Raw genomic sequence first — 19,365 nt, forward strand, 5'->3', positions numbered from 1 at the left:
TAACTCTCGATAGCTTCCGCCAAATAAAATTTCACAAGACCATTCAGAGTTTTAGGAGACGTTTTAGGTAAACGTAGGCTCCATAATGAATGTGCTCAGCACTGAGGGGGATATTTGCAGAAACAGACATTTACCCACAGCCGAAGAAATGGCTGCTTCATCTCTCTTCAAGCACATGTGATCCCTGTAATTGGTTGTGTATTTGTTTTGTGGTTAAGTACTTGGAAGACGCAGCAAGCAAAATGTCAAACCTGAATGTGTGAAAGTGATGGGTTTTTTTTTCCCTTTACAGTGGTAATTATTGTATGTCATTGCTGTGCTTTGTACCTGAAACACTTCCCTGTTGTTTCTCTAGTTGCTGGTTAGCCTTGGATGGCGGGTTGCTTTACGCCTTCGTCGGACCTGCTGCTGTCATCGTATTGGTAAGTTGGTTTAAAGACACTCTCTTTGGATAAAATTCCCTCCAAACCCACTTCCCTCCTTCCCTCCCTGGTCACATTTCATACTTCTGCAAAAAAAAAAAAATACAAGTTAGCCTTCATCCCAAGAGCTTTAAACGCATTTGCAGCTACACTCTGAGGATTTTCCTTTTCCCTCCACCCGAGGGTGTCCAACGACAAAATGATGACATGAGCACTTTGATTGCTGAGTTTAAAATGTCAGACCAGAAATACATTCTATTAGACAGGAGCTCCCCCAGCAATGCAACACATGCCTGGCCTGAGTGTCAGCCAAGCAGTCAAATACCTCACTCTTATGTGGACGTACATGACAGGAGTCGGCGTGCAGAGTCAATTTAAGGTGAAATAAACACACAGAGATACATACATTCTCCATTAAACCTTTTTTAAAAGTAAACATTTCAAACCAGCATCATAACAAAGTGTATTGTTGGCTTGCCTTCGTACATTTCGATAAAACCCATTCTTCTCGTGTGCACTTATGAATGTACGTTTTTATTGTTCTACAGCAAAATTGGGTACATTGATTGCATCTCAGTGGTGTTTTAATCACCCGTTGTTGTGTGTGGCTGTTTCCAGGATTAGCTAATTTCTCCTAAATTAATTCCTGGGTGGATACTTCCACTGCGAAGCCCTAATACGTCTGGATGTGGTCCTAAACCTTCATTTGATAATTGCTGCAACTGCTGTAGTTGTAATAGTAGGTGGTTGTTGTTTTTTAATCTTCTTGTTGTTTTTCCTACACTTATTGCATGGTAAAAGACAGGGGAGAAGCGTGACTGCTTTGCAGGTGTGAAAAGGGAAATGAGTGTTTTGTTTTGAAGTGACAACGGAGTCGTTGTTTGACAGTCTCTTCACTTGGTGACTCAGGGTAGCAGGGACGGTTCAGAGCAGAATCTGAACGGTTAAGTTCATGTTGTGGCTTCAAATCCTCCTATGCTCCAGAGGCAGGTTGATGCCCAAGCTTCCTACATCCAATGTATGTACATACATTTGCAGACAGTAACTCCCACATTCTACAACAAAACAGTCCAAACGCAAATCTGCATGTAAACATAGCAATTGACGTGTCTTTCTTGGAACATTTCCTACTTGATGTCATTGCTACCTCCACGATGTTGACGTCCAATCACAAACACCCCAGATGCTGTAATATGTCCCCGACCCCCCCGGTGTTGTTGCCGGGGCCCCGACTTTAACAAACAGCTGTAATGAGTGTGGGACGCTGGGCAGAGAAACGCAGACCTTCCCCACAGGAATCTTCTCTAATTAATGAACCTGGCCTAGGGCAAACAGGAGAGCACGATGATGCTGACTAACAGAGCTGGGGCCAGACATGACTGGCATGACAATAAGTCTCTCACAATCCGGCACGTCGGAGGGTCGTTTTTTTTTTTTTTTTTCCCCCAACACTCAGAAGAGGGAAGGAGATCAGAGGGAAAGCGGTTTTTTTTCTTTCTTTCTTTTTTTTTCTAGCAATTTGCAAAAGCTGCCAGATGTACTCTAGATGTAGCAAAGAAAGAGGCTTCAAGCAAAAAAAAAAAAAAAAAAAATCTGCCTTCAGCAAAACAGGGAATTTGACTGACTGCATGAAAGCCAGACTTTAAATGCTCTTTCCTATAGGATTTCTAGCGAGCGTGTATGGAATCTATAAAAATCACCAGCATAGCCAGATACTGCTCTTGGTGACAGATGAAGGAACGTATCGAGGCAGACAATCACTTTAGGACCTTGTTAGAGTAGAAATGCATTGAACACACAGTATATGTATGAATGAATGTCATTTTATCTGCAATTCACCTCACTGCTGACACATGCAGATGAATAAGCAAACCGAGGCTCCACAGAGGAAGCCATCCAGGGTGCAAAGAAAGAGTATGAGTGAATGTTGGAAGGATTAGAAGGAGCGCGTCGCCAGGATGGAAAATCTCCAAAAATCGGGCAGGATTTCAAGGCATCTGGCAAAACCTTGGCGCAGATTTGTGTGTACGCCGGTGTCGCTAATAGAATCTTGATCAGTGGCTCACTATGGCCAGATGTTTAGCAGGCTTAGCGATGAACTCGTCATTAATTAGGGAAGCCGGGATGAGACTCAAACATTTTACCCCATTTTTCTTAAGTAATCCAAACATTTGTGATAAAATCTCCTGCTGTTTTGAGGGAGCTCTTCTAAAGGGACTAATCCCCCCCCCAAAAAAAAAAATACAGAAACAAACATGAACATGAATCTTAGCTGAACAAAAGAATAGAAAACACCACATTAGAGGAGGGTTGATGCAGTGAAAGTGAAACATTGGGATGGGCATAAACAGTGTCATGAAGCTGTTAGGTCATAATGTCCATAAATACTCCTCCTGGGAGATGATTGGACATGAACTGCTATGAAGCTGAATGAGCCAGTGATGGCTAAGCATCATTTAAAAAGTGAAAGCGATTCTTCTTTCTCCACTTTTGCCTTTGGTTATTACTCCTCGTCACAGAGGCGTAAGGGTTGTGGCGTAACATTGCCTTGTAAACGTCACTGAGTTCTATATTTTAGTACAACGGTGTCTCAACGATGGAGCTCTGTCAGGTTGGGTCTCGACTCTCTGGACTCGGGTGGCCCAGCTGGAGCACTGACCTGAGAGGGTGACCTGAAGTGTGTGTGCACACATAAATAAATAACATTGATTTACCCCTCATATCGGCACTCATCACATCAACGTTTACGTAACCTAAAATGATGGTAACACATACACTACTCACAAGAAGTTAGGGATATTGTTTTTCCTGTTTGATCTGAATTTGAATGAAATAAGTCATAGTTCCCTTTGATAGTACTATTAATGAATGAGAAGAAGCACCATTTTCATAAGTGCAATATTTATTACCCCGACAATTTAAACAATAACAAATATAGCATGAAGTCAGTTGTACTTGTCTGAATCTAACTCTGTGACTTGTGTTTTTTTAACTGGTACAAACATCTAGACACTTTACTCTCTGCTGTTCTTCGTATCTAACTCTGTGATTGTATTCTCACTTGTACTAACACTCTTGACACTTATTCTTCTTTGACACTCTGTTCTTTATTGGTTAAATGTTTTAGTATAGTTGCACTGTTATTTACTGCTCTGTGTGCCCTTGAATTGCCCCCTGGGGACAAATAAAGTTTTTTGAATTGAATTGTCAGCGACGTCTCGTGCTCCGAACTCGTCTCATGATGTTGTTCTGAGCCGTTGTGTTCCACTCTTCCACAAGTGCTCCACACAGTACTGCCAGGTCAGGTGGGGGTGGGGTACGAGCATCCAGTCGCTGCTTCAGCTGCTCCCAGACGTGCTCTATGGGCTTCAAAGGCCCTCCGACTTCCCTAAACAATTCTGGCGCGATGTGATGGAGCATTATCATCCTTGAACAGAAAGTTGGGGGTGTGTCTTTAAGGACTAAACAAAAATATACAACCAAGGTCACAATTGAAAGATCTGAACACTAAAAACTCTGAGCTGCCTGTTAACATAGTAAATACATTTGGGGTGGCATCTGGGGCCAACACTATTTCAAGAGGGACCCATGCCATCCCCGGCCACCCATCAGGAAACACCCCTGGTTGGGATGCAATGTCATTGATAAAAAGGGCTAATGTCTATAGTCCACAATGACTGACAGTTGGTGCCACCAATATGCAAAGAAATGGAAATGATGTTTGGTGATTTTTAGGACAATTTGATGTTTAAATATTCATAAAGAAATAATCATAATGTGGTTGTGTTTTTTGTTTAGATGTGAGGTCATTTAATTAGAAATATCCAAACTGTGAGTCTGACGTCGAAAGCACACAGCACCGGATTAGCATCACAAAGTCAGAGAGGTTGAATTGCTGTTGTTTAAACTTTGTGGAACAGATGTGCCAGAAAATCTGTTTAAGCCGTGTGTAAAATGTGATCGAGATGAGTTTGCGTTTAAAAACAGGAGGGAGTCAGCCCCAGATCTCTGACAGCTCAAACACCGTCATACTTTCATTTTTCGAGTCTGTGAGACAATTAAAAAAAAGTCATCTTCCCTCTCCTGAAACATATTGAAAAGCTGTTAAAGAGCGAGCGAACGTAATCCCCGTCGGCATCCGAAACCTTTACAGTAATCCTGATCAAAGTGTCCTCTCTTTTTCGTTGCAGGTGAATATGCTCATCGGAATCGTGGTGTTTAACAAGCTCATGTCTCGAGACGGCATCTCAGACAAGTCGAAAAAGCAGCGAGCGGGGTAAGTTCACTTCCTCAACTATCAGCACCTCACACACGCACACACACACACACACACACACACACACACACACACACATACACACTTTCATCAATCTACTCAATCTTTGTTGGGAAATGACTACAAATTTGCTGCGTTTGATAAATTTCACCGTCTGTCAGGCACAATCTCAGTTTGAGTTGGTTGCCATGAAATCGTCCTCTCCCTGTTTTCTGGCTGTTTTTTTTTTTTAACACACATACACACCTTTTGCGTGCACCTGCCCCCCCCCAATCAACCAAACACAACCTCCGTTTTGGCGACAAAATGACAAGACGTGTTTATTTTGTGACGCTCGGTGAATTCTATTAGAAACTGCCAACCAATTCCGCATATTATTTGTTCATTTCCCATTGAGTTCTCCCTGTGATGTAGACAAAGAAATGAGATATGGAAATCAATGGCAGATGGAAAGCTCATTATGTTTTATAAACAGCAGGATTAGATGGATTAAACCAAATGCACTATTGAATTCCGATACGATTTCTCTCTGTTATTCCTCCGGACAAGCATGCACACATGTGATATATGCATACATATCAAACATGCATGCATATGAATCCACCTACAACATTATTTCTGTTTCACGTCCGTCGTCCATCATCTTCACTAATCCGCAGAACGGAGATTCCTTCAGCTCTTGCAGAAAATCCATGCTTTCATTTCCATACCAATTGATTTCATTGTTTTTTTTGTGTCTCTCTCTCTCTCTCTCTCTCTCATGAAATATCGCCCAATGATTCGGATACCTTGTGATAATTGAAATTGATAATGTGCGATTCGCTGCAAGGGTTAACAGCTCATACTGCTTTTGTTACCTGGTGACTCAAACCAGATTAGAGCTTTCCATGTGTACAAACATGCCCACACACACACACACACACAGATGTACCTATATTTGTTCCAGGAAAAGTCATCAGTGTTATCCGATTATTAAGCACTTTTCATCTCAGATTCTTAGAAGTGTGTGTTCCACGCACACGCTTGATCTTGATGTGCGGTAATAGTCGGCGGTGTTGCTAACAGGACGGGCTGTCATTAGCCTAATGTATTTTCATATGAAGCCGTGGGGATGTGGCTGGCTCTAAGGCAATGAGCTGTGATGGGGCGCTAATGTACCATAGCGTGCACAGCCCTATCATTCTGCATCACTATATACACTACACACACACACACACACACACACACACACACACACACACACACACACACACACACACACACACACACACACACACACACACACACACACACACACACACACACACACACACACACACACACACACACACACACACACACACACACACACACACACCTTTGTCTATTTGACAAGTCAGCTGCAAGCAAACAACCAGGAGTCTTTCCCCTTCCCTTTAATGCCCCATCGTACACAACAATAACACACACACTTGGTGGCTGTATTTCCTGTATGTGTCACTGTGAACTGTTAATCCACATGACTCTGTTATAACATTGCAATGTCCGTCTCACTTTCTACTTGCTCTGGATCTATCTGACTGTTATTCATTACTGCTACTTTTTCAGATCTGGTTTTAATTTGCCTTTCTTTCTTTTCTTCCTCCCCCACTTCCCCCCTTTTTGCTTTTACCCTTCCCTTTGTTTGTCTCCACTATTTTTTTTCTGTTATATTTTTCTTTTTTTCTTTGGCAAAATGTGACACCTTCACTTTCACCTGTTACCATAAATGGAACCTGTCTTTCCATACATCCCTCCCCCCCACTCCCCCCTCCTTTCCCCCATGGTTTTGTGAATTTTGTTTGTGTGTTTGTGTGTGTGTGTGTTTGTGTGCGCACATGTCCTAAAGTGTCCCGGCGGAGGCGCGTAGCCGACTGCTCCTGAAATGTTCCAAGTGTGGCGTGATCTCGAGCACCGCTATGTCCAGCTCTACTGCCAGCAGCGCCATGTTAGTCCATCTTCATCATCTTCTCTCTCTCTCTCTCTCTCTCTCTCTTTCTCCCCCCATCTCTCTCTCTGCCTCTCTCTCTCTCTCCTCCATCCTGTTAATCTCTGGCTGTTGGTAATGATGCAGGATGACATTCAGACTTGTCTCGTTACAAAAACAAACTAATGAAAGGAAAAAAAAAAATCACCTGCTTTGCATGCTGCCACTGTTTAATGATGCACACGTCTAGATCTGAAGCGAATTTTCCTCGAGGTCGTACTGAAAACCTGATCCGTGTCAAACACTATTTGTGAATACTTTTTAGAGTTTGTTTTAACTTGTTTGTAGTGTGCTGTTGCCGAGGCTTTAACACATCAGGGCAGGACAATGTCAGTAATACTGTACTGTAATGGCACTTAGCTTGTGTCATGATATTAATCACACGTGGTGAATGGGTCCAACGTTGAACTCAAAGTAAGAGGTATCAGATTTCAAATGAAAGGTAGCAAGCAAACTTACTGGAGAAGCAGATCTGTTTCTGTTATCTCTGTGAAATAATTATGAGTTGTGCAGAAGCCTGTGAAAATGGTTCTGTGAAAAGGGAGTTTTGTCGAGTCTAAAAAATGATGCCAATGACATTGAAATTCTTTTCGAGCTTCGAGACTACAACACTGAGTTTCATTTTGAGATGACGTGACTCAAGTTAGCCTCATTGTTGCATTTACTTGTACTGCTCTTCTTCTTCCTGCTCGTGTTTCTAAAAAAAAACCCAAAAACTTCATGAAAGTGCAAATAAGTTAAGTATTCCATTACCATTTAAGTCCTGCAGCATATGACTCGAAGTAGTCCTTCAACCAATGCTGATACATGGAACCCAATTATATTCCAACACCTTTCTTTGTCCAGTGTTGAACCTGAAGGTGTCTTTCAATCTCCTGAGTAGCTTTTTTGAAGTGGTCGCCTCGAAGAAGTTGTAAAAAAAAAAAAAAAAAAAACCCCAATAATAATTAAATACCTTTTTCTTAAAAAAAAAACATAAAAACAACAACAAATAAAAACTGTTTTCCTGACTGATAGAAGGAGCCTGGGTGGTCATGGCTTCATGTTCCGTGCTGCCAAGTCTATTAATTAAAAAGACCCTCCTCCTGTTTAACTGCTGCATACACTCCCGTTCATTTTTAAGTATGTCCTTGAACAAATCACTCATTACGACTTTGTGTTTGTTTTGGAAGAGTGCTCCATTTAAAGCAGCACCTCTGCTCTTAGCTCCTTTTGTTGGATCGTTGGATACTGTGATTGGAGGGTAATGGGATGAGATTGCCTATTTGCAGTAACAGCTTTGTATCAGGCTTTTTTTTTTTTTGCTTCCCCGTAGTTGTCACTGAGAACAAGCGGAGCCATTATTGACTTTTTCCAAAGTGCTTAGCTGATCTCTGAGAAATGTCTTCGCTGAAAGCCTCATAGTCCAGCATGAAAATATTCAAATTTTTAGCCCCATTATTTGTCCATAGCATTGGCTTCAAAACCCAAGATGCCAAGATGTCAATTGTTGTGTACCTAAACACTCCTTCATTGTCTGTCTTTTCTGCTGTGTGTCCTGACCAAGTGATAATGGGGACTCTAATTACTTTTGAACACTTTCACACTGAGGACCTTTGGGCATAGCCAGAAGAACTACGTTTTAGCTTCTGAAAAAAAAAATCTTAACATGTAGACAACAAAACATGTTAACCTTAATTATTTCTTCATAAGGTTATGGAGTGGCTGTGCCGAAATTATTTCTGCAGAAGTTAAAAATATCATGCCCTCCAAGGTGTTGGTTATTAAGAGTTGATGGATGACGTGGGAAGCGTGAAAATCTCCGGCACACGGAGTGTTAGCGACACTGAACCACAGCCGATTGTAGAGTTAAAACTTTACACATTAATGACAGGAAAGGGCAGCTCCAGCTTTCATGGTTTTACTTTGGCCACGCACCTCCAAATGGCGCAAATATTCCTCAGCGTAATTACACAGAGCTGCCTGTCCGTCAGACTGACAGCTACAAAACCATGACTGCGTGCTAAAACCGCATGAACAATTTACATTTGTGTGCCACTCCGCTGATTACACACACACACAGAATCCCGCACACGGTCTCCTCAGAAGCCCTCGTCTCAGGACTTGTCAATGGCCTGTCTCAATGCCCCCCCCCCCCCATCCCTGTTGGCCCCGCTGCCTGGTTTCTCGTAGTCCACCAGCATGACACTTAGAGTGCATCAACCATGTAATTGTGAGCAATTGTCAGTCTCATAACTATCTACATGATTACACATCATCTTCCACCTCTCAGTTAGAATATTAAGTCTGATACAAACATCAGTGTGTCAATCAGCTGCAAATTGCCCACCACTGAACCTGTGACAAATCAGTGTGTGTGTATGTGTGTGTGTGTGAGAGAGAGAGAGGGAGTATTAAGTGGAGTTATGTGACTTAACAGAGCTGACTGGTGGTGTTTTAGACTGAACCCCTTGTTCCCCTCTCCTTCCTCCCCCTCCTCCTCTGCCTGTCTCTTTCTCTGACAGGGCATCTCTATGGAGCTCCTGCGTCGTTCTTCCTCTGTTAGCATTAACCTGGATGTCAGCCGTGCTGGCCATAACCGACCGCCGCTCCACACTCTACCAGGTGATGTACCTCACAATAGGATCAGATGCTCACATAGCGTGACTCGCGCACATTTCAACTTGTGACGCCTCCGTAGAGAATCTGCTTTTCAAAAAAAAAAAAGGGGGGGGGGGCGGGTGTATGGCTTCATAAAGTGGATGTTGCATGGAGAGACTTCTGTCACAAGCTGGATGCTTGATGTGGAAAGAAGACATGGTCAGGGTGCAGACGCAAGGAACGTGAAATCTAAGATACAGGGTGATACTTTTTTTTCCTTTTTGGTAGAGTAAATTGTTATATATACACCGGCTGATATGACAACACATCCAAAACATTAGAAACCTGCCACTCTGAAGTTCAAGGTGAAAAAAAAGGAACATTTAAAAACAGAAAGTAAATTTTGTAAAAATCACGTTTTAACTAACTAATGTCCAAATGAAGATGAAGAATGCATTCAATTGGATAAACGAGTTACCTGAGTGAGAAGCACAATTAAAACCTTTTTTTAAATATAAGAAATTGATGAGAAAGATTCTGATAGAGGAGCAGGTTGAGAGAGTGATGTCTCTTGGTGTAAATAAATAAAACACTCAATTATTATAGTTTTCATTTAGTGTCCTGATGTGTATTTACCTATTCCACCAATTATTCTTAGACCTTTATAATGACAATTGAAATTATATCCAAATTATGTCCAAGCAGTCAAAACGACTGCTATGGTCATTCTAGTAGTTGTAGAATTCTGGTAGACTGAGTGTTAACCTGCTCTATCAGAAACACGTTTGCTCAAATGGCCATCTAGAGATTTTCCCTTCATGACATCACAAATGGCAGTAACCCCTCCCCTAGGTGGGTGACACTCCCACAGCTATAGGTGTTTGTTCTGCCCTCTGTGTCTGCCTTCTCACCTTGGCATGAGAAGACAGCTTGGCATGGAGGGAGAAAGCTCAAGTCACTCGAGCTCTTTCAGAGAGGGGCGTGGTCAGACACAACTCATTTACATTTAAAGCTACAGGCACACAGACAGCCTTTTCCGAGCAGGGCTGAAATAGTGGATTTTATAATGTGATACAATACAGGATCAGAGTGGACTTAGGACAAGAAACTTCAAGACATGTTCTGTGGAGCTCTGAGACTAATTTAAACTTGTTGAAAGAAGGAGAATATGTGACCTTTAATCAATGTTTTTAAACATGGTGGATATACAGAATAATTCAACTTCATAAAGCATGCTCCACAGACCAACAGAGGGTTTCATTTAATTCATAGAGAAAGTCTACAAACTGTGATGATTTATGAACAAATGGCTGACTAAATTAGTCCCATGTCAGTCCCTCTCTATTGATTACTTAGTGATTCATCACAGAATAACAGGTATAATCACTGCCTTAAAGACTTGCGACCTGTCACAAGTTTTGTTTTCTAATTTTTAAAACGTTTTCACCCAACCAAGAAAAATTAAATACATGTGCTCAATTATGTCAAAACACTGAAAATACAGGACACGAAAATCCCCATACCAAGATACTAAATTTTCAAATAAGTTTAACCACAGCAACGACTGGGTTGACAGCTTACAATTGCTGGTTGTCAGAGTAACACATGTTTTCTTTTGGCTCAGGAGTCGTGCAGATGTACAGAAGTCAGGGAAAAAAAGGGACTGTCAGAGCAGTGATGGAAGGATTTGTCACTGTAAACAGTGCTCCAAGAGATACTGATACATCTCAACCTGTGCAACACAGTTTGAGAACAGAACCTTCCGGCCAAAAACGAAACAAACCTAAAATCAGCTTTACAATGCAGCTCCACGCTTACAGCATTCGATGTACGCTCAAATGAATGGAATACACCAACAATGCAGTATCAGCAGAGAAGAAAATGACTTTCCAGCCAGCACAGATTTTTAAGTAAAGTGCAAGAATTTACACGCAAACGTCTTATTGTCTCCTCCAGGTCCTCTTTGCTGTCTTTGACTCTGTCCAAGGTTTTGTCATCATCACCGTCCACTGTGCAATGCGCAGAGAGGTGAGTGTTCGAATCAGCCATGCGGATGCCAGACATGTTGAACTCTTACATTTCTAATTCAGCACCACGCGGTGACCTCGGCGACACCGACTCCCTGCGACAGGTGGGATTCGTGTCGGCAAATGTCAGGCTAGTTTCCGGGTCAGCGTAAAGACAGGGCACGGCACAAGTGGATCAGACAGGAGAAGGATTAGCATGGTATTTATGTCCAGTGCTTCTTCTTTTTTTCCCCCTCATAATGCAGTGTGATAGTGGAGTATTGTCCGTCTGATCCGAGGCTGCTTTAAGGAGCTTATGAAAATGCTGTATGGAATAAGACGATAAGTCCTTAACTAATACCTTCTACTGCCTATTTGCCACAGGCTTTGCTTCCCCCCCAGGGATACTGAATTTTATACTCGCTGTGCACATAGATGTAGTTACGGCCTTGATACAGACATTTACAAGCATTTATTTAGCTATGGCCTCACTGGCTAATACACCAGCTACAATTAATGGAGATCGTTTGTTTCCCTTAACTGTAAGAAAGCCATCTGTTGCTGGTGCATGCACACAGCACACAGCCGTGCCTCGATGCAAAAGATCGTTGAGATGTTGAATGCACTGCATAGTTTATGTGAATTCTGAAATGCTTGGAATGCTTAGCTGTAGGTATTACATCAGTATGACAAAAGCAGCAGGGATTAAGGGACAGTAAATCCAGGAATGATTTATGTTAAATGTATGAAAATCTCCTGAAAGAGAGACAGAGGAAATGCTGCTGCAGAACAATAGCAGACAGGAGTGGCACACAGGAGCGGGGGGGGGGGGGGGGGGGGGGGGGGTTATGATGAAGCATTACGGTGCAAAAACAAAAGAATAGCCAGTACAAAGTGTGATATTCTGTGAAGGAAACTACAGACAGAATGTGCCGGGGAGCACAGCGGCGTGTAGCCCTCCTAGATTGCGCTCGCTGCTTGAAAAGGTGCGGCGGAGAATGAAAGGACCACGGCAGGCACAGGCGGCCTGCTGAGATCAGTCGAGGAAGAAAGGGGGCGAAGCAAATGAACATGTGCGGCGTAAAAGGCGTTGTGGTTAGCAGGCAGCAGGAGAGGTAGAAACAAGGGAAGGAGAGGGTTTTACTGCAAGAAAGGGTGAGGAGGTAAACGTGAAAGAAGCTAAAAAAAATGCATGCAGAGATCTGTGGGGGGGGAGGGTGTTTCAAGAGCGTGGCATGGGATGATACTAAGGGAGGAGGAAATGGAGAGGGAGGTATGGACACATTGAGGCGCTCTCCTCTTTGAAGTTGAAATAAGCTGCAGTGGGTGCCAATATACACACACTAACAGAATGGGGAGCAAATACTGCAGAGGATGAGTATGGACATACTGTAGAGGGAAGAGGCGGATGGAAGGAAACAATGGAGGCAATACTCCAACTCATGCAGAATTTATCAAACATGAATTCTTCTCTACTTTATCACAACAGCTTGACACACACACACACACACACACACACACACACACACACACACACACACACACACACACACACACACACACACACACACACACACACACACACACACACACACACACACACACACACACACACACACACACACACACACACACGTGGATAGATGAGACCGCCCGGCGAGAGAGGAGTTGCACTTGCACAGCTTAGTCAACATGCCCTCATGTTTCCACCAATGGGAATGTTACAGGATTTGACAGCATCAACATTGAGAAATGATGTTCTTCCTCAGGAAATATCTAGGCTATCTATAATGCAGCGTCTGGTGTGGGGGGAAAAAAATAAATCTCAGTGTGGGTTGTGAGACCCATTCCACGTGGATTCATTTGTTTTGAGCTGCTCCCAGGAACTACCTCTTTGACAGTGGGCTGGTGTGTGTTTGCTTAGACACCATATGTGGGAGGATAAAGAAAAAGAATATGACACTGGGTAGAGACCCAGGGGTTAGAGCATCTATATACTGTGCTGTTGGTTTTAATTAGAACTGTGTGCTACTGATCTCTGAAGGCTCAAATAGGCCACTTTGAAGAATTGCTTTCTATACTGCTTGCTGTCTCTTATGTAAGATGTAAGCTGAGCTACTTTGAGGATAATATACCGGCTTCGTTTACCATTTTCACTCAATTTAATATTCGCTGAACATCTGCACTGACAGATGTTCAGCAAGATTTTTTTGAAAAGTATTAAAGGAGTAAGTTCATAATGCTCCATTATTTGTCAAAGCAACTTAAGTAAAAGTTCCTCCACTAACTTTTTTTCCCCTTGCGTCATCCCTGAATCATTCCCTCGTCCCAACTTTTTTTCCTGTCGATATTCAACCTCCTCCTCTCCTCTATCTTTCTTTCTTTCTACCTGATTTAGGTTCAGGATGCCGTGCGTTGTCGGATGGGGGGATGTAAAGACGACAGTGAAAACTCACCCGACTCCTGCAAGAATGGACAGGTGCAGATCATGGTGAATAGCATTTCCATTTCATCCCACATTGCTATTCATTAGACCTACATTAAACGTCGGGAGCGCTTCTAGAAGATGCCACTTCAATAGCAGGAAGACACTGCCAATATTGACGCGCTCAGACTTTCCTTAACCATTTTTTGTTCCTGCACAGGGGTCATTATTCTTTTCACTTTGCATGTTAGGGTTCTCAACATTTCATTCCCCATGGTTATAAATGATCACTCCCTGCCTGAAACTAACCTGCAGTATAAAAGAATGAAAATCCTGCTTAAATCAATGTTAATCTCAATTTGAAATGTACATTTTGCCATCAGCATTTCATGTATTAAGAAACCTCAATCATCAGCACTTTTATTTACTCTTAACCTGAGCTTTTCCATCTTTATTTGAAGAGCATAGCGCTCCCATAAGGTTATTGCATGTGTTCCAAATGTGACTAATAGTGTGATAAATCATGCAGACCTGAACTGCCGTGCCAATGTCAGAGCGGTCATACTGCAATAGCGACTCTCCCAGCGCTATTTCCTTTATTTCTCCCTTAGACCTGTTTGCTGTAACGATTATGAGTTCCTGAACGCCCCCTCTGAGGTTATCAAGATTAAACTTCAGGGCCATCATTTCACTCAGAGAACCCATAATGACACTTTCTCTCGTCTCTGTTTTCATAACCGAGAGGAACATTTACAGTCTAACTGTGCTTTTAAAAAAAAATTCCAGAGTTAAATGCATTGCTATCTTACACACAGCTCACACGGAGAGCTAGTTTCTATGCCAACTGATTCTGGAAGACAGCTCGTAAACCTTCACGTTTCCTGCAGGCTTTTGATTCCTAATGTGTATGACTTTGAAGAGATGTTTTCAGAGAGACAAAAAGTTGCATTGAGAGCCGTTGTACAAGAAACAAAATAACCTTGAGGATTGTAATTTTGATAGATAATTTGGCAAATCTGGATCTAGTTGTACCACAATCACAATTACATCACATGCCATCCTCTTCGGTGTTCCCGCCTTATTCACCCCTGAAAGTTAGAGGCACAAAAAAAAATGTACTGCATCATAGTCTCATTTTAAACTCAAGTGAAAGCTGCCTTGAAATAAATCTAGTTAGCTTAATTGATCTTCAAAATTGGTTAAATGACCGTTTTGAACAATTTAATTTTATGTTTTTCATTGATTGTTTTTTTTCCATGCCATCAGAAGGGTCCACTTGTGGGCCAGTGTGGGCAGCAGTATGGCTCTCTGCGTTATGGCACATCAAGCCTGTCAAGTTGTCACTTGCAGACGTTCCCACCGGCGTGCCAGCAGGCCTGTCACCACAGTCTGCCCCGCAGCAACCACGGCCTGGAGCACAGCCACTCCATGACCTATGTACACAACCATACCCCAACCCTCAACAATTCCCATAACCACGTTCATAACCATAACCACGCCCACAACCACATCGGCTGCAGAACAGTATGTCACCTATAGAATTCAACAGTTACTAGTCATTATAAATAGCAGAGTGTGTAGATGTATAGCCATATATTCATAACAAGTATGGACAAATGTTTTTTTTGATCGTTCAACTTTCTTTAAATTATTTTGCTATTATTCAGTTATTTTGGTGAAAAAAAAACGTATACCATTAACATGTCTGTACCTTTCATTTGGAGCTAAAGCTAGCAGGCTAAGCTAAGCACAAAGACATGAAATTGGCACACACTTTTAAGCTAGCAACAATAAATGTGTTGCTCTTTTATTTACTTAATTGGATGTTTTATTCATCATGATATTGTACCTGAAGGTACCAGTGCCAGACTATTTCTTGACAAGGCACTTTTAAGACTTTGTGTCAACATCAGGTTGACACATCCTGAAGATCACTAATGGCAAAGACAGAGTCAAACAGTAACACCCCAAATAGACCACAATGAGTCATTTTAATAGATTTATTTTTTGTAAACAATTTATGTGAGCAATGTATACAAAAGGGAGGTTACATGGTGAGGGGCCTAGGTTGGCTTATTTTTACAAGGCTGGCTAGAGCCAAGCTAGCTACTTCCGCCGGTTTCCTGTCTGAGTTTAGCTAATCCTCTGCTAGCTTCAGGCTCATGATTACCATACAGACATGTTAGCAAAGAGTTTTCCTCAATCTCAATAAGAGTGAAAACTGAAAAATCTTCTTTCCATTAGGCGTAGTATTATCATGATTAAATGTTGCACATGTTAATGTACTGTAGTAGCATTAGATCTGTTGTATATGATCTAGCACTTAGCAAGTCATGCAAAAGATTAAATATTTAAATAGATTAAATATAACCCAATATTTCTTGGGTGTTAATTTCAGAAATAACCTTACACAGTCTGCTCTTTAGTTCAGGATCATGACTCAGTCAGTAGGGCTCAATTAGGCTTGCGTTACCTTTTGTTTTTCCAAAACAGTTGACTTTGATGACTCACTGTGCTTAACCTATGACGCTGTTGCAGAAAATTTGTTCCATATTTTAAATAAATATGATTTGTTTTTCTCAATTTGGATGAGAATGAGGGACTGGGAGTAAGAGAGGGAGAGAGAGAGTGAAGTTTTCTTTCATATGCGCATTTGTCCATTTAGCAGAGACCCATTTATGGAGCTGCGGGTGATTTGCGTACTAAGAGCTTTTCCACTCCTCTGAGACCCTTGCACATTCGCTCAGTGTCTCACTCTCTCTCTCTCTGTTTCATTCGCCCTCCCTTCCTCTTCTCTTTGCCTCTGTGGCGTGCCCAAACTGTCTGAAATCTGTAGTTTATTATCCAAACAAAGGCTTTTGTCAGTGAATCCCACCGAGTACAGGAGGAGGCTCTATCGTGAGAGAAAAGGAGGACCACATCTGCATAGCAATGAGCTTCACTTTCACTGAAAAGTTTTAGAAGCTTGAGGGGTGGCGATTTTGAAAATAACACTTTACTTCTTTGTTTCATTACCCTGTGGAGTAATACCACCCAGCTTTTCTCAAGTGAATTCTACATACAAGCATAAAAACACTTTTTTAACCCTCAAATAGCTGCATGAAACCCAAGTATTGACAGCATATTCTGGCATTGTTCAGAATATTTTGTCAGAAGGGAACTCGGTAAGGGCAGCAAAGTTCTGGTTGGACAGCAGATAATAGTTGAGCTGCTGAGTCTATGTTCTCATCCTGACAATAGTGGGGCGACTGACTTAAGTAGTCTTAAATACATGGCAAAGAAGGAGCCACAAAGAAACAGCACAGAACATGGGTAGGTGTATGTATGAACTGAAACAGAACAGAAGGAACACAGAGACAAAATGCACTTGGGTAATCAGACACAGGTCAGACTAACGAGACACAGGTGAGGACAATAAGGGCAATCGTCATGGAGGGAAAACAGACAAAACAAGAAACAAAATAAAAAAGGAACAACTTCAGACAACAGTTTAAACAATAGATGACACAAAGGCAATGATTACAAAATAAGACAGGAAACACCAAAAACATGACTAGGGAAATACACACAGGAAAAAAAGGGAACCACAAAGATACAAGTGTGAAAAGAAAACAGGAAAACTCCTAAGTACCAGGAATATGACCAGAAAAATACACAGACATTAAAGCAACATGAGGGATGAACAATACAAAATAAAACAGGAAATGAAATCTGATCACTGGAATCAACAAATATTTAAAAAAAAAATCATGACACTTAGGACACAGTCTCCAGAGAGAATCATAACTGAACAATTAATAAATGGCTTAAAGCTCCTGTGAAGGGTTGTGGCTGCTATTAAACGCAGATTGAGACATTGGCAGAATGCAATCAACCTAAATAAGGCTTTAAATTATGTTTTGATCATTTGAAGTGACCAGGGTCATTACATGCAAAGTCTTTGACTACCTTCACATTTTTTCACATTTTTCTCCAAAGTTATTATCTAAAGAGAGGTTCTGTTAGGAAAAAAAAGACGTGGATGTACAGGTCAACATCAGCAAAGCATTAAGAAGTACTACTTTGTCCGCAGGTGTCAAAATGTAGTGGCTTAAAGGTGACTTTTTGTTCTCATCAAAAAAGGGCATCACTGTGTTACTGAATTGTACAGTAACTTTCACCATTTCAAAACATCACATACTTCACTAAAGGGAGAAATTACAGCATCAGAGTCATCGGATCCAGCATTTACATTTAATATCCCATTCTTTATCAGGCCTGTGCCCTTACTAATGTGTTCAATGTAACTTGCACACACTGATCGTCTCTCTTTTTTCCCCACCATGCCGCCTTCTCTCAGACCGACTTTGAGAAGGATGTGGACTTGGCATGCCAAACAGGTAAGCTCTCCCTTTCTCATAATTTTTCCCTTCCCTTTTCTTCCCTTAACTTTTTTTTTTTTTTCGTCAAACACCAGATTAGCATTGCAAAGAGTCTGTTACATTCTTAGTTCGCTGCTATGCATGCTGAAACACTGACAGGAGATGATGGGCTACATTTCCACACAGTTGTTCACAAATTATTATGCTTTATCAATCACACTGATCCTGCCCAATAAGTGTTCAGTGAGCATATGTTGGGATGAAACTGTGTTTAATTGTGCATGATGATAACGCCCCTCAATGTGTTCAGAAATGTTTCACAATGGTCCTGTGTGTCTAAGTGTCTGTGGATGTGTTACAAATGTACCACAATCTGGTTTATGTTGTGTTTTGAAATAATAACACAGTCACTCCCCCCCCCCCCCCCTCCCCCTTGCAGAGAGAGGACACCCATGTAAGTTTTGCACCCAACTGATCTCCTTCACACTGCCTGGTCCACTCCTTTAGACTTTAATAACCCCTATAGACTAATCCGGGTTGTAGGTGGAAGTACAAAAGTTACTATTTATTGCTGTGGCCCCCTTAGCCATTTACTCATAAAAAATAATTCTTAATTTATTTTCTTGCTCTTTTATGGCAATACACTGATTATAAAATCTGAAACTAAAATCATGAGGTTTTGTTTTATTTATCTATTTATTTATTAAGACTTTCCCATCTGCTTTAACATTTAAGCACATCTGAAACAACAGAAATAATAATAAAAAAACATCAATTCAAATTATATTAAAACATCTTAGGAACTTAAAAAAAAAAGTGCTAACCCTAAAAAACGTTGCTAAAAACAAAGAGCACACAACGTACTTAAGTGCAGCCTTCAAAAGCAGATGTTTAAATGTCACCATTGATAATAATATCAGTTAGTTTTATCAAAATATATATTGTGTTTTGGAGGTTATGCAACTGACAGAAATGAATATAGAGGTAGGTCATGATGCCTGCCTTGGTTTATGGTGATTAATGTCTTTGTTATCATAATCCATCAAAAAGTATCAAGTGAGCGGTACTGTATGTTTGAGTGATAAAAGACAGCTTTTTTTTTTCCTGTAAGAGACTGCTTCCGATGCGTGTACAGTATAAGCAAGGCTGCACAGAGAGATAAAACATACTGCCTTGTCCAGAGATGTTCACACTGTAAAGGAAGGACAGGAGCTGTATTTCATTTCCTGTTTATCTCTTTGCACATCCTGGTTGGAACATGTGTTAGAAGTCGACACAATCTGACATCCT

At 41.4% G+C, this 19,365-nt stretch overlaps 1 protein-coding gene across 11 annotated transcripts in view; it reads left to right on the plus strand.

Moving 5' to 3' along the window:
• Nucleotides 1–19,365, plus strand: part of adgrb2 (adhesion G protein-coupled receptor B2) — a 227,220-nt gene that overhangs the window by 183,029 nt on the left and 24,826 nt on the right. For 4 of the 11 annotated variants that reach the window (XM_079368683.1, XM_079368686.1, XM_079368682.1 and 1 more), the window contains 8 exons: nt 356–422; nt 4,613–4,698; nt 6,566–6,664; nt 9,208–9,307; nt 11,240–11,311; nt 13,688–13,780; nt 18,054–18,093; nt 18,515–18,529. In XM_079368683.1, coding sequence (XP_079224809.1) covers nt 356–422; nt 4,613–4,698; nt 6,566–6,664; nt 9,208–9,307; nt 11,240–11,311; nt 13,688–13,780; nt 18,054–18,093; nt 18,515–18,529 — 572 coding nt within the window. Of the gene's footprint in view, nt 1–355; nt 423–4,612; nt 4,699–6,565; nt 6,665–9,207; nt 9,308–11,239; nt 11,312–13,687; nt 13,781–14,980; nt 15,239–18,053; nt 18,094–18,514; nt 18,530–19,365 lie in introns of all 11 variants that reach the window. The other 7 variants (XM_079368688.1, XM_079368689.1, XM_079368680.1 and 4 more) reach the window with 6 other exon arrangements.

This window comes from Symphodus melops (genome assembly GCF_947650265.1).
Source record: "Symphodus melops genome assembly, chromosome: 18".
In the NCBI taxonomy this organism is placed as follows: domain Eukaryota; kingdom Metazoa; phylum Chordata; class Actinopteri; order Labriformes; family Labridae; genus Symphodus; species Symphodus melops.